At 40.4% G+C, this 15,725-nt stretch overlaps 1 protein-coding gene and 1 long non-coding RNA gene across 7 annotated transcripts in view; one reads left to right on the top strand and one right to left on the bottom strand.

Annotated features, from left to right (window-relative positions):
• The window catches only part of CABCOCO1 (ciliary associated calcium binding coiled-coil 1), a 150,523-nt gene extending 140,932 nt beyond the window's left edge, over positions 1–9,591 (bottom strand). For all 6 annotated transcript variants that reach the window (XR_014076538.1, XR_014076539.1, XR_014076541.1 and 3 more), the window contains exon 1: positions 9,477–9,591. Coding sequence is in view for 1 of the 6 variants with exons in the window: in XM_081569062.1 (XP_081425188.1) it covers positions 9,477–9,557 (81 nt within the window). In the remaining 5 variants the exon portion in view is untranslated. The remainder of the gene's footprint in view (positions 1–9,476) is intronic.
• A 25-nt stretch (positions 9,592–9,616) lies between these two features.
• LOC145537976 (uncharacterized) overlaps positions 9,617–15,725 on the top strand; it is a 71,673-nt gene continuing 65,564 nt past the window's right edge. Inside the window, exons 1-3 of the long non-coding RNA XR_014076547.1 lie at positions 9,617–9,691; positions 10,040–10,124; positions 14,878–14,935. This is a non-coding gene — a long non-coding RNA (uncharacterized LOC145537976). The remainder of the gene's footprint in view (positions 9,692–10,039; positions 10,125–14,877; positions 14,936–15,725) is intronic.

Genomic DNA, 15,725 nt, shown 5'->3' on the forward strand with positions numbered 1-15,725 from the left:
TACTTCGCACCTAGTAGGCACTCAGATGCCTGTAAACTGAATTAAACGCATGCAGTTTTTAGATAGGATAGTATTTTAGTCCATAATATATTGTATACTTTTGTTGAAATATTTGTTGGTTACATGCATTTTTTATTATTAGCAGTAAACTATAATTATTACTGTACTATTAATTCCATTAGGTTGTAAATTCCTCAGGGACATTCAATCTTTTATTTCTTTTGAGAATTCTGCAGTTCCCAGTTAGGTCAACACAGGTTGTTAATCAACCTGTGTCTGAATTCATCTTCATCCTGTGATGACACTGTTAGATGATGGAACATGATGAAAAGCTGGACATAGATTTGGAGATCTCACGATGCCTTTAATATTGATGAATTCTGTGACTTAACAGCAAGGCATTTGAACCTAAAGTTGGATTCATGTTAAAACATCATTTTGATATGTTTTAATACAAACACAATTGTTATCATTATTAATAATGAATAAATATACACATGAAAGATATACAGACATTCAGATCAATTGTCTCAGACTTGAAAATTTTCTTAACAGAAGAAAATAGGTCACACAAGAACTGTAAAAAAGCATATAATCTTAATCTTTCGTACAATAATAATTCTAGCTAAGGAGTCTAATACTAGTGCCTTGTTCTACTAAAACTTGACAGATTAAGATAATCATTTTGTAGGAGGGTTTGCCTCTGGTTTTTGTTTTCTTTTGTTTTAAATTGAATTCCTGGACTTATTTTAAATGAGAGCTTTTCTTCTGTTTATACACTGCCATGCACTAGAAAGGATGTAAGGTGGTTAAATATCTTTAATTTTTCAATACATACATTCTCATTTGTAAAAATTAAAGATACAATGGAAAATTCATGAATAGGCTAATAAAAATGGAAGTATGTAATTATCACTTTCTCTGTAAAATTACATCTCTGACTAGGAAAATATGTGAGCTAAACTGCGCTGTAACTCATTTTATTCCACCACCTGGTGGATTTTAGCTGTTATTCCAGAAGCATTAAAATTGTAAGCTGCTATTATTTGTCAGATAATCTTTTCTGTGAATTTTTTCTCTAATGTCACCTAAACTTTTCACATTTGAACATAATGTCTTTCTTCTAGAATTTAAGCTTTTGGGGGCATCATTGTACCTATCACTGGTATGTCTTAAAAGATTCTTAAAAAATGTTCACTAAAGAAATATATAGGACAGTTCACCAAAGATGCCTAAGAGGGGTTTCATAGCCTTAGAGAACACAGAGTAGTCTACCATTTCCACACTCTGAAAGGCTTTCTTCAAGATTGAAAATAAATGAACTAAAAAGCAGCACTGTGTTGAGCCATGTTGGAGCTGAGGCAAAAAGGAAAACTCAGTAATAATGATGCTGTCTTTACTTAGAATTTAAATCCACTATGGATTTTTGCATTTATTTTAATTTTTAAATATTGCATTAAATTTTTTCTCTTGACTACTGAATTTTTTAGCATCCCTTATATTTTGTACCCAAGGAGGGTGCCTCACTCTCGTCACTATAGTCCTGGACACCATAAAGAGCCAATTTAAGAAAAAGAAAAAGAAAGTAGAAGAAAGAAAGATAAGTAAAAGCAAGAGCTAGTTCCTTAAGATAATGAACAAAAATAGGCAAATTTTGGGCAAAGGTCATTAAAGAAAAAATAAATATATGCCACATTAAATGAATACATTTGAAAATTACAAGGTAATGGGTGATTTCCTAGGAATATATGTTATAAATTTGACCAAGGGTAAAGGAGAAAATGGACCTGACAAACATGAACTAAACCGGAAGTCTATTTTTTAAAAGGTGACATGTCCAGACAGTTTTACACTTGAGGTTCTACTAAACAACCAAGAACCCATAAATTCTGCTAGTCTAATGATTACAGATTGTAGATATTCATTTTTAGAAACCAGCATTTTCTATATACAAAAACCTGAACTAGCACAGAAAGGTGACTAAAGTCAAAATAATTAATGAACTCAGATGCAAAAATTCTACTTAAAAATATCTTAGGGTTTCCCTGGTAGTCCAGTGATTAAGCATCTGCCTGCCAATGCAGCAGAAATGAGTTCGATCACTGATACATGCTGTGAGGCAACTAACCCCGTGCATAACAACTTCTGAAGCTGGCAAGCCCTATAACCTGTGCTCCACAGCAAGAAAAGGCACCACAATGAGAAGCCCATGTACAGCAACTATTACAGAAAAGTAGTCTCTACTCACCGCAACTAGAGAAAGACTGCACATAGCAATGAAGAACCAGCATAACCAAAATAAATGAATACATAAAATTTAAAAAATATTTTAAAAAAGTGACATCTTTGAACGTTGAATCCAGCATTGTACTAAAATAATAACAAGCTATCATTATAAGAAGCACAAGCTGGGATCAAGATTGCCGGGAGTATAATCGGCAGTATAATCGGAGTATAATCAATAACCTCAGATATGCAGATGACACCACCCTTATGGCAGAAAGTGAAGAAGAACCAAAGAGCCTCTTGATGAAAGTGAAAGAGGAGAGTGAAAAAGTTGGCTTAAAGCTCAACGTTCAGAAAACTAAGATCATGGCATCTGGTCCCATCCCTTCATGGGAAATAGATGGGGAAACAGTGGAAACAGTGTCAGACTTTATTTTGGGGGGCTCCAAAATCACTGCTGATGGTGATTGCAGCCATGAAATTAAAAGATGCTTACTCCTTGGAAGGAAGGTTATGACCAACCTAGATAGCATATTTAAAAGCAGAGACATTACTTTGTCAACAAAGGTGCGTCTAGTCAAGGCTATGGTTTTTCCAGTGGTCACGCATGGATGTGAGAGTTGGACGGTGAAGAAAGCTGAGCACCGAAGAATTGATGCTTTTGAACTGTGGTGCTGGAGAAGACTCTTGAGAGTCCCTTGGACTGCAAGGAGATCCAACCAGTCCATCCTAAAGGAGATCAGTCCTCGGTGTTCATTGGAAGGACTGATGTTGAAGCTGAAACTCCAATACTTTGGCCACCTCATGCGAAGAGTTGACTCATTGGAAAAGACCCTAATGCTGGGAAGGATTGGGGACAGGAGGAGAAGGGGACGACAGAGGATGAAATGGCTGGATGGCATCAATGACTCAATGGACATGAGTTTAAGTAAACTCCAGGAGTTGGTGATGGACAGGGAGGCCTGGCGTGCTGTGATTCATGGGGTCGCAAAGAGTCAGACACGACTGAGCGACTGAACTGAACTGATGATGAGATAAGGTTAATGTCATAAATGCAAGGATAAATTATGGTTAACAAGTCTCATGTATTTTTTAAGTCAAATTAAAAGATAAATTTATGATTATATAAGTAAATAATAAACAGGCATTTGTAAGAATTCAGCAGCAAAACTCTTAGTAAAATATGAATAAAAAAATAGCTGATTTATAGTGAATGAAACTGGCATGATGAGACACTAGAACAAAATTAGATCTCCATTTCAAATATACATCTATCAAAAATTAATTTTTCCTGTGTTAAATACCTAACTTGACTAAAATAAAACTTTAAATATCAGAAAAAGATTGAAGATGATTTGTGCAACCTGAAAGTGAGGATGGAGTAGGGAGAAGCAGGAAATAGACAGGAATAAGATAGGAAACTGGAAAGGTCAATAGTAAGATGAAAGACTTACTAAAAGACCAAATATCTGTGAATACCTCCATACCCACTATCAGTATTTCCAGAGGTTCTAAGTGTCTGATAGATAATGATACTGTATATTCACTTCATTGGAAGGACTGATGCTGAAGCTAAAACCCCAATACTTTGGCCACCTGATGTGAAGAACTGATTCATTTGAAAAGACCCTGATGCGATGTGTAACAGGCAAGTTTGGCCTTGGAGTACAGAATGAAGCAGGGCAAAGGCTAATAGAGTTTTGCCACGAGAACGCACTGGTAATAGCAAACACCCTATTTCAACAACACAAGAGAAGACTCTACACGTAGACATCACCAGATGGTCAACACCAAAATCAGATTGATTATATTCTTTGCAGCCAAAGATGGAGAAGCTCTATACAGTCAGCAAAAACAAGACCAGGAGCAGACTGTGGCTCAGATCATGAACTGCTTATTGCCAAATTCAGACTTAATTGAAGAAAGTAGGGAAAACCACTAGACCATTCAGGTATGACCTAGATCAAATCCCTTATGAGTATACAGTGGAAGTGACAAATAGATTTAAGGGACTAGACCTGATAGACAGAATGCCTGATGAACTATGGACAGAGGTTCGTGACATTGTACAGGAGACAGGGATCAAGAAAATCCCCATGGAAAAGAAATGCAAAAAAGCAAAATGGCTGTCTGAGGAGGCCTTACAGATAGCTAGGAAGAGAAGAGAAGCGAAAAGCAAACGAGAAAAGGAAAGATATTCCCATCTGAATGCAGAGTTCCAAAGAATAGCAAGGAGAGATAAGAAAGCCTTCCTCAGCGATCAGTGCAAACAAATAGAGGAAAACAACAGATTGGGAAAGACTAGAGATCTCTTCAAGAAAATTAGAGATACCAAAGGAATATTTCATGCAAAGATAGGCTCGATAAAGGACAGAAATGGTATGGACCTAACAGAAGCAGAAGATATTAAGAAGAGGTGGCAAGAATACACAGAAGAACTGTACAAAAAAGATCTTCACGACCCAGATAATCATGATGGTGTGATCACTCACCTAGAGCCAGACATCCTGGAATCTGAAGTCAAGTGGGCCTTAGAAAGCATCACTACAAACAAAGCTAGTGGAGGTGATGGAATTCCAGTAGAGCTATTTCAAATCCTCAAAGGAGATGCTGTGAAAGTGCTGCACTCGATATGCCAGCAAATCTGGAAAACTCAGCAGTGGCCACAGGACTGGAAAAGGTCCGTTTTCGTTCCAATCCCAAAGAAAGGCAATGCCAAAGAATGCTCAAACTACCACACAATTGCACTCATCTCACATGCTAGCAAAGTAATGCTCAAAATTCTCCAAGCCAGGCTTCAGCAATACGTGAACCGTGAACTTCCAGATGTTCAAGCTGGTTTTAGAAAAGGCAGAGGAACCAGAGATCAAATTGCCAATATCCGCTGGATCATCGAAAAAGCAAGAGAGTTCCAGAAAAACATCTACTTCTGCTTTTTTGACTACATTGAAGCCTTTGACTGTGTGAATCACAATAAACTGTGGAAAATTCTGAAAGAGATGGGAATACCAGATCATCTGACCTGTCTCTTGAGAAACCTGTATGCAGGTCAGGAAGCAACAGTTAGAACTGGACATGGAACAACAGACTGGTTCCAAATAGGAAAAGGAGTACGTCAAGGCTGTATATTGTCACCCTGCTTATTTAACTTATATGCAGAGTACATCATGAGAAATGCTGGGCTGGAAGAAACACAAGCTGGAGTCAAGATTGCTGGGAGAAATATCAATAACCTCAGATATGCGGATGACACCACCCTTATGGTAGAAAGTAAAGAAGAACTGAAGAGCCTCTTGATGAAGGTGAAGGAGGAGAGTGAAAAAGTTGGCTTAAAGCTCAACGTTCAGAAAACTAAGATCATGGCATCTGGTCCCATCACTCCATGGGAAATAGATGGGGAAACAGTGGAAACAGTGTCAGACTTTACTTTTTTGGGCTCCAGAATCACTGCTGATGGAGACTGCAGCCATGAAATTAAAAGATGCTTACTCCTTGGAAGGAAGGTTATGGCCAACCTAGATAGCATATTTAAAAGCAGAGACATTACTTTGCCAACATAAGTCCGTCTAGTCAAGGCTATGGTTTTTCCAGTGGTCATGTATGGATGTGAGAGTTAGACGGTGAAGAAAGCTGAGCGCTGAAGAATTGATGCTTTTGAACTGTGGTGTTGGAGAAGACTCTTGAGAGTCCCTTGAACTGCAAGGAGATCCAATCAATCCATCCTAAAAGAGATCAATCCTGGTGGTCATTGGAAGGTCTGATGTTGAAGCTGAAACTCCAATACTTTGGCTACCTCATGTGAAGGGTTGACTCATTGGAAAAGACCCTGTTGCTGGGTAGGATTGGGGGCGGGAGGAGAAGGGGACGACAGAGGATGAGACGGCTGGATGGCATCACCGACTCGATGAACATGGGTTTGGATAGACTCTGGGAGTTGGTGATGGACAGGGAGGCCTGGCGTGCTGCAATTCATGGCGTCGCAGAGAGTCGGACACAACTGAGCGACTGAACTGATGCTGCGAAAGATTGAAGGCAGGAGGAGAAGGGGACCACAGAGGATGAGATGGTTGGATGGCATCGCCGACTCAATGGACATGAGTTTGAGTAAACTCCGGGAGTTGGCAATGGACAGGGAGGACTGGTGTGCTGCAGTCCATGGGGTTGCAAAGAGTCGGACATGACTGAGTGACTAAACTGAACTGAACTGACTGAGTACTGTTTTCTCAACAATATTTTGAGCAACTTTTCAGCATCCTGTCCATTGTCCTATACTATTTGTATCATGTGGTATGAGTGGCTTCAATAAATCCCTCTTGAATGATAGTCCACTTATAGGAACCTGATCATCTTGGTGCTTAAGTTGTGCCCCAAGTGTTTCTCTCCAACCTGCCAATGATGGGGTGAAGCTGTTTTCAAAGCCCGTACATGTGTGCCAAGTCACTTCTGTCATGTTCGACTCTGTGAGACCCCCATGGACTATATAGCCTGCCAGGCTCCTCTGTCCATGGGATTTTCCTCACAAGAAAACTGGAGTGGGTGGCCATGTCCTCCTCAAGGAGATCTTCCTGACCCAGGGATTGAACCCGTGTCTCCGACATTACAGGTGGATTCTTTTCCACTGTGCCACCTGCGAAGGCCAACTGGGAAACAATCATTTACTTCTTCTTTTTCATCTATGAAGTGAGTTGAAGTATAGGCTCTTTTAATTATACTATTAATACTTAAGTGATTACATGTCCCAAACTGTATTTTCGAAGATATTAAGAAAGTCAGTTTATGAACTGAATTTACACACTCATGCATAAATTAACTTATAAGCATTTATAAACTCCTTTCACTTACAGATCTTTAGGTAGCAAATATTTATTTTCAGATTGTCATCATTTCTCTGGTTTTCTGCCTTTAAATGTTTGTCTCCCAAAACTTTAGCCTTACACAAGAGGCATTTATTCCCATGTTACTAAAGAAACTGTACTATTAAATGCAGAAAGTTGTCAAGAAAGTTTATGAAATGTTATATAAAAATATTTTTCTGGAGCCATATCTCATGTCTGCTTGTTCAAAGTTATCTTATAGAGTTCGATCTATGATAACTATTACACATTTACTGGCATACCTCAAACCCTCTATAAGTCCAATCAGTTATCAAATTTTATTGAGTACCTATTATATGATTGGGACAACTGGTTGTTTTAATTTTAGGTGCTGACAACAAACAACAAGTGGGAAACCTCAGACTATTGAAAGTGTATGCTTTATTTCAAAAAAACTTGGCAAAAAAAGAAATATTTCACTATCGTTTGGCTCGGATGACTGAATGGTCCACTGGCTAAGTCAATTTGGGTACAAATTATTGAGAAATAATACTATAAGAAACTAGGTTTCCAGGGATCAACTCTGGAAAGAATCTGACCTTACAAGTACCTTTCAATACCTAACTGAAAAGAAGCAGCCTCGTGAATAGAGACACCAAGAGAGATTTTTGCCATCTTTTCCATCTAACCCCTGAAATCCACAGTGGGCACAAATGGGTGGCAGGCAGAACTTATTCTAATGAATGACACAACACTAAGGATCAACTGTCTTCTCCATGAACTACAGGAACTCTGGTTTTAGAATGAAGTCTTTAAGATGCAGACTGTTAATCTTAGCAAACGAACAGTTAACTGAGTCCAAATTCCAACTTTACTTTTTCAGTTTGTTACTAACTAAATGACTAAGCATATCCCGAATTGACTGTCATGAGGAATACCTGCTGCTCCTCCAAGAAGTTAAACAAAAGAGCTCAATGACAGTGCTAAGATGGCAGATAATCACCTCAGGTCTATAACTGGTTCCTTAGTTTCACTTATCCTTTATAAAAAGTGATTCCCCCTCAGCCTGGAACATGGTATTTTTTTGCATCTTAAAAAAAATTAAGGGGTATTTCTTTTTTTTTGAAGTGCAGGTTCATTAATTCCAAATTATCAGTTACTTATAAAGGATATTTCTATTATTGATACATGGATAAGTATTGGGTGTATTCTCACAAGAAAGTTTTTGTATATATTTATATACCATGATTTAAATGGGAAATTCCCTATGCCATTTTTGAAACCGTATTACTTACATTACAGATCACAAGGGAATAACTGGCTTAGTAACCAGTTTATCACATTAAAATGTAGTTTTAATGTATGCTAATTTCAAAAGGTTCACAGGAGAGTCAGCAGCTTTAGTGGTCTGCATACAGTATTGGGAAGAACCGGTTGGGAATGACTTGCATATCTCTGGGCAAGGCACTGCATTACTGGCTCTGCGTATCCTCATTTATAAACCTGCAGCTCATACACATCTTCTGTACAATAAATAAATAAATAAATAAATAAATAAATAAATAAATGCTATTTAGACTAATAAGTGAGTTTAACCCATCAATGTTAATTATAACATTATTATTCACCTTCAGAGTCTTAAAAAAGCTGAAGAAAAAACTTCTTATAACAACATGATTGACTCAGTATGAGAAGATTTAAACATTTCTTAGTAGTATCTGGAAAATATTTTTAATTAAAATCTCAGGATACAAAGCTTCTGAGTAACCCATTTATTACTAAGAATTAGTGCTGGGAAGGGCCTGAGAAGAAATCTTTATTTTGCACAGGAAACCACTGGAGGCCTAAGAATGTTAAATACTTCCTAAAGACAAGGGGCTAATGAGCAACTCAGCCATAACCGGAAGGTTGATTTTCTAGGCGTTCCTCCTTTGTCCCATCTATCAACTATTTACTTATTTAGAGAAATGGTAAAATAATACGGGAAACACTGGCCTTCAAATATTCATCAACCCACTGTCAGTGAAGAGTAACTATTCCATGACACCTTTTGAGCAACAGAACTGTGATATCTGAAGAGAATTAGTAGTCATTTACAAAGGAGACGCGCTCATTTAAAATTTTCAAAATTCCCTTTTAAGTGCAGAGAATCCTGGGAAAAGCGCGTATTTGTGAGGCCTTATGGGCAAAGAACCATCCAATGGAGGGATTTTTAGTTTACCCTCGGGAGCACGGAGGGGCGACAGGGCAAGGGGAGCGCGGGACGGTGGCTCCGGGATCCCCCTTCACTCCCGGAGAGCCCGCGCCGCCCGGGCTTCGCACCCACTCGGGGCCGAGCACCCAACTCGGGCATTGGGCGCCTCTGAGGGAACAGCCTCGGCCTGCGGGAGAGGTCGGGTGCTCGGGGGTCGTGGGTACCGGGCAGAGACGGCGTACCTCCGACTCGGGTGTGGTTCCCGCCGGAGTCATTCCCGCGGGAGTCGTTCCCCCAGGTGTCGTCCCCACAAACGTCGCCATGATCTCGCCTCAGCCCTGCGGCCCTTCGTCGCCTAGGCAACCAGGGCGGGGGCGGGGCCGGGGTCGCTCGGCTGGGGAACTGAGCCCTTGCTTCGCTGCTTCCGCTCCCGAGGCCCATGCCCATCTGGGAAATGGTCAGGACCAGGCTTGTAGGAGCCGGATAGCCGGCCCTACCGCTGCGGGGCGCTGTGTCGGGAAAGCCTATGGCAGGGCTTTGAGTAACTCAAGATAGACTTTCCTTTTAGTAAGAGTGAAAAAAGGGAAAGAAAAAAAGCAGTTGAAACGAACTAGTAAACGGGGAAGTGGGGCTTTCCTAGTGGCTCAGTCGGGATAGAGTCCATGGGGTCGCAAGAGTCAGACACGACTTAGCGACTAAACTACTACCACCAAACGTGGAAGTGTGTAATACTAATACATGGCAAGCCTGTCCATGGAATTTCCCAGGCAAGAATACTGGAGCGGGTTGCCATTCCTTTCTCCAGGGGATCCTCCCGACCCAGGGATCGAACTCACATCTCCTGAATTGCAGACGGATTTTTATCGACAGAACCACCAGGGAAGCTTCCAGTAAGTATTAAAGTGAAGTATATTTTTGGAATTAATATTTTACATGAAAGAATTGTAATTTTAAAATTTTAGGATATTATTGTTATATTTAGAAGGAAAAACAGCCTTTATCTTTTGGAGATAACATGCTGAAAGATTTAGTGATGGTGAAGTGATAAAATGTCCACGATTTACTCCAAAATAAGGAAGGGTCTGGCTCTAGGTGAGTGATCACACCATCGTGATTATTTGTGTCGTGAAGATCTTTTTTGTACAGTTCTTCTGTGTATTGTTGCCACCTCTTCTTAATATCTTCTGCTTCTGTTAGGTCCATACCATTTCTGTCCTTTATCGAGCCTATCTTTGCGTGAAATGTTCCCTTGGTATCTCTAATTTTCTTGAAGAGGTCTCTAGTCTTTCCCAATCTGTTGTTTTCCTCTATTTGTTTGCACTGATCGCTGAGGAAGGCTTTCTTATCTCTCCTTGCTATTCTTTGGAACTCTGCATTCAGATGGGAATATCTTTCCTTTTCTCGTTTGCTTTTCGCTTCTCTTCTCTTCCTAGCTATCTGTAAGGCCTCCTCAGACAGCCATTTTGCTTTTTTGCATTTCTTTTCCATGGGGATTTTCTTGATCCCTGTCTCCTGTACAATGTCACGAACCTCTGTCCATAGTTCATCAGGCATTCTGTCTATCAGGTCTAGTCCCTTAAATCTATTTGTCACTTCCACTGTATACTCATAAGGGATTTGATCTAGGTCATACCTGAATGGTCTAGTGGTTTTCCCTACTTTCTTCAATTTAAGTCTGAATTTGGCAATAAGCAGTTCATGATCTGAGCCACAGTCTGCTCCTGGTCTTGTTTTTGCTGACTGTATAGAGCTTCTCCATCTTTGGCTGCAAAGAATATAATCAATCTGATTTTGGTGTTGACCATCTGGTGATGTCTACGTGTAGAGTCTTCTCTTGTGTTGTTGAAATAGGGTGTTTGCTATTACCAGTGCGTTCTCGTGGCAAAACTCTATTAGCCTTTGCCCTGCTTCATTCTGTACTCCAAGGCCAAACCTGCCTGTTACGCCAGGTATTTCTTGACTTCCTACTTTTGCATTCCAGTTCCCTATAATGAAAAGGACATCTTTTTTGGGTGTTAGTTCTAGAAGGTCTTGTAGGTCTTCATAGAATCGTTCAACTTCAGCTTCTTCGGCGTTACTGGTCGGGGCATAGACTTGGATTACCGTGAATACCGGTAATCACAGACATCCTGGAATGTGAAGTCAAGTGGGCCTTAGAAAGCATCACTACGCACAAAGCTAGTGGAGGTGATGGAATTCCAGTAGAGCTATTTCAAATCCTCAAAGGTGATGCTGTGAAAGTGCTGCACTCGATATGCCAGCAAATCTGGAAAACTCAGCAGTGGCCACAGGACTGGAAGAGGTCAGTCTTCGTTCCAATCTCAAAGAAAGGCAATGCCAAAGAATGCTCAAACTACCGCACAATTGCACTCATCTCACATGCTAGCAAAGTAATGCTCAAAATTCTCCAAGCCAGGCTTCAGCAATACGTGAACCGTGAACTTCCAGATGTTCAAGCTGGTTTTAGAAAAGGCAGAGGAACCAGAGATCAAATTGCCAATATCCGCTGGATCATCGAAAAAGCAAGAGAGTTCCAGAAAAACATCTATTTCTGCTTTATTGACTATGCCAAAGCCTTTGACTGTGTGGATCACAATAAACTGTGGAAAATTCTGAAAGAGATGGGAATACCAGATCATCTGACCTGTCTCTTGAGAAACCTGTATGCAGGTCAGGAAGCAACAGTTAGAACTGGACATGGAACAACAGACTGGTTCCAAATAGGAAAAGGAGTACGTCAAGGCTGTATATTGTCACCCTGCTTATTTAACTTATATGCAGAGTACATCATGAGAAACGCTGGGCTGGAAGAAACACAAGCTGGAATCAAGATTGCCAGGAGAAATATCAATAACCTCAGATATGCAGATGACACCACCCTTATGGCAGAAAGTGAAGAAGAACTAAAGAGCCTCTTGATGAAGGTGAAGGAGGAGAGTGAAAAAGTTGGCTTAAAGCTCAATGTTCAGAAAACTAAGATCATGGCATCTGGTCCCATCACTCCATGGGAAATAGATGGAGAAACAGTGGAAACAGTGTCAGACTTTACTTTTTTGGGCTCCAGAATCACTGCTGATGGTGACTGCAGCCATGAAATTAAAAGACGCTTACTACTTGGAAGGAAGGTTATGGCCAACCTAGATAGCATGTTTAAAAGCAGAGACATTACTTTGCCAACATAAGTCCATCTAGTCAAGGCTATGGTTCTTCCAGTGGTCATGTATGGATGTGAGAGTTGGACGGTGGAGAAAGCTGAGTGCCGCAGAATTGATGCTTTTGAACTGTGGTGTTTGAGAAGACTCTTGAGAGTTTCTTGGACTGCAAGGAGATCCAATCAATCCATCCTAAAAGAGATCAATCCTGGGTGTTCATTGGAAGGTCTGATGTTGAAGCTGAAGCTCCAATACTTTGGCCACCTCATGCGAAGGGTTGACTCATTGGAAAAGACCCTAATGCTGGGTAGGATTGGGGGCGGGAGGAGAAGGGGACGACAGAGGATGAGATGGTTGGATGGCATCACCGACTCGATGAACATGGGTTTGGGTAGACTCCGGGAGTTGGTGATGGACAGAGAGGCCTGGCGTGCTGCAATTCATGGGGTCGCAAAGAGTCGGACACGACTGAGCGACTGAACTGAACTGAACTGAAGGAAGGGTAGATGGATAATGAATGGAGGTACAGTAGAGGAATCAAGATGCGGGGGGGATTGGTCATTATACTATTATTTCTACTTTATAGTTTGATTTTTCCATAATAAAAACGTTGAAAAACGGTATTTTTAGTATTTGAATGGCTTCCCTGGTAGCTCAGCTGGTGAAGAATCCACCTGCAATGCAGGAGACCCCTGTTTGCTTCCTGGGTCCAGAAGATCACTGGAGAAGGGATAGGCTACCCACTCCAGTATTCTTGGGGTTACCTGGTGGCTCAGCTGGTAAAGAATCCGCCTGCAATGTGGGAGACCTGGATTCGATTCCTGGATTGGGAAGATCCCATAGAGAAAGAACGGCTACCCACTCCAGTACTCTGGCCTGGAGAATTTCATGAACTATACAGTCCATGCCGTCACAAAGTGTCTGATAGGAATGAGTGACTTTCACTTTCACGTGAGTGTTCTTCTCTGGACCATAGTATCTGCTTCGATAATGAAGCATGCTTTATTTTTATTAGCTTCCATGGGGGTTGCTATGCAGGAAACTTACTGCAAATATCAGACAATTAAATGCTTCACTTTCCTCCTCTGTCAAATGAGATAATGACAGTGTTGGCCTCATTGCATTATTGTGAGGACTTAGCATGTTAATATATGAGAATATTTAGGACAGTATCTAGCAACTGTAGTTCTGTATTATTAGGATTAATATTAGTTTGTACTTTTCTCTTTAGTCCATCCTGTACAACCGTTGCCGAAGTAATACTTCCATGATGGACCTCTTCTTATATTTTCCCCCTGCCTTTCAGACCAAACCGAACAGTTTACCTTTATATAATTTCATGATAATTGTGCCTTTCCTTGTCTTACTGTTAAGATTAGCTGCACAATTTGTACTGTCAACTTGTGGTTCATGAATTGTCTCTACATTTGTATATGTTTGGTCAGTTTTTTAAGTGGATTGTAGAGTCCTCCTCTCCTTAGTATTTTACATCTAAAGAAACTGGTTTAGTTCTTAGTACAGAATATTCAGTCAACAATGTGTTTATGATTTCCAACTCTATTTTAAAACCCTATTTAGACTCCATCAGTTAGTGAAAATACAGACAATTTTTAGTGATTGCCAGAGTTAATGCTTAAGAGCTGCTGCTTAGTCGCTTCTGTTGTGTCCAACTCTGTGCGACCCCATAGACGGCAGCCTACCAGGATCTACCATCCCTGGGATTCTCCAGGCAAGAACACTGGAGTGGGTTGCCATTTCCTTCTCCAATGCATGAAAGTGAAAAGTGAAAGTGAAGTTGCTCAGTCCTGTCCGACTCTTAGTGACCCTATGGACCTCAGCCTACCAGGCTTCTGCATCCATGGGATTTTCCAGGCAAGAGCACTGAAGTGGGTTGCCATTGCCTTCTCCACTTAAGAGCTACCACCTTACAAACTCATTACAATGCTAATTAATTGATTATTTCCTTCTGATCTCTACTTCAAAGAAAGTGAAAACAATGGGTAACCTTCTGCAAAGTAAAAACGATTTACATTCTTTAAATTTAGCCTTTAGTAAATGGCTAAAACATTTATGTTTTTAAACTGTAGTTCTAATTTTCTCAAAGTTCTGATTTATTTTCCTGGCCATTAATTGTTCTGTCATGTCTTTTACAGTTTTTACATTTTCTTCACCTCTTTTTGGTTTTGGACCCCAGAACTAGTGGAGGACTCCATTAAAGACGGACTAAATTCTACCAATTCTACCAATGACAGGAGGGTTACCAGGGGGCGGGGGGGGGGGTGGCGCGGGGGGATTGTTTTGCAGTAATTTCAATTTTACTGTATTTAATGTTGTAATTTACTAGTGAAGTCAGTTTGGAGGAGGTAGTTTAATTTTATGGGGCACATTTTTTTTTGCCTGGTAAGGAGTGGTGTTGAAAACCCATTAGCCTGAAGGTTACTTTTAATTTGCACAAGTTGGAGCTGATTTTAACTTCTCACTTCTTTTGTAGGGTGGTGCCAACAGGAAAGACAAATCTCAGTAGTTGATATGCTTTCTTACATGGAAAGGTCAGTTAAATCTTCCTTCTCAAGTCTCTTCAGAAGATAAAGGCTTCTAACCAAAGCCTGCAGAATTCTATTTGTTATCTTAGTTTATTATTTTAGGGCTAGCAGAGAAAAGGAAACATATGGGTCTTGTAGTTTACAATTATTTTTTTAAACGACCTCTGACCTTAAGCACATCACAGTGAAATATGGGGTAGCTTGATAGTATTATTTGCCCAACTGGAAAGGCCTTCGTTCTAATGAAAGTACTCCAGTTTACACGCTGATAAACTTACGAGTAGCAGATTTTACAAGTTGAATCAAATTTTCATGAAGAGGGATATTTTTATAATTTTATCAGTTGAGGCCTTGTTTGTGTTACTCGCTCAGCCGTGTCTGACTCTGTGTGAACCCATGGACTGTAACCCACCAGACTCCTCTGTTCATGGGATTCTCCAGGCAAGAATACTGGAGCGGGTAGCCATTCCCTTCTCCAGGGGATCTTCTCGACCTAGGGATCGAACCTGAGTCTCCTGCATTGCAGGTAGATTCTTTACTGTGTGAGCCACCAGGAAAGCCCTAATTGAGCCTTGAATGTTTAAAATAATACCAGGGCTTCCCTGGTGATCCAGAGGCTAACATTCCACACTCTTAAAGCAGGGGGCCTGGGTTTGATCCCTGGTCAAGGAACTAGATCCCAGATGCTGAAACTAAGAGTTTGAGTACCACAACTGAAAGATCACTCAGGCTTCAAGTAAGACCCAATGGAGTCAAATAAAGTAAATAAATACATATTTTTTTTTAAAAAATAAAC

Source organism: Giraffa tippelskirchi, chromosome 2 (genome assembly GCF_054371585.1).
Source record: "Giraffa tippelskirchi isolate mGirTip1 chromosome 2, T2T-mGirTip1v1.2.pri, whole genome shotgun sequence".
Taxonomy (NCBI): Eukaryota; Metazoa; Chordata; class Mammalia; order Artiodactyla; family Giraffidae; genus Giraffa; species Giraffa tippelskirchi.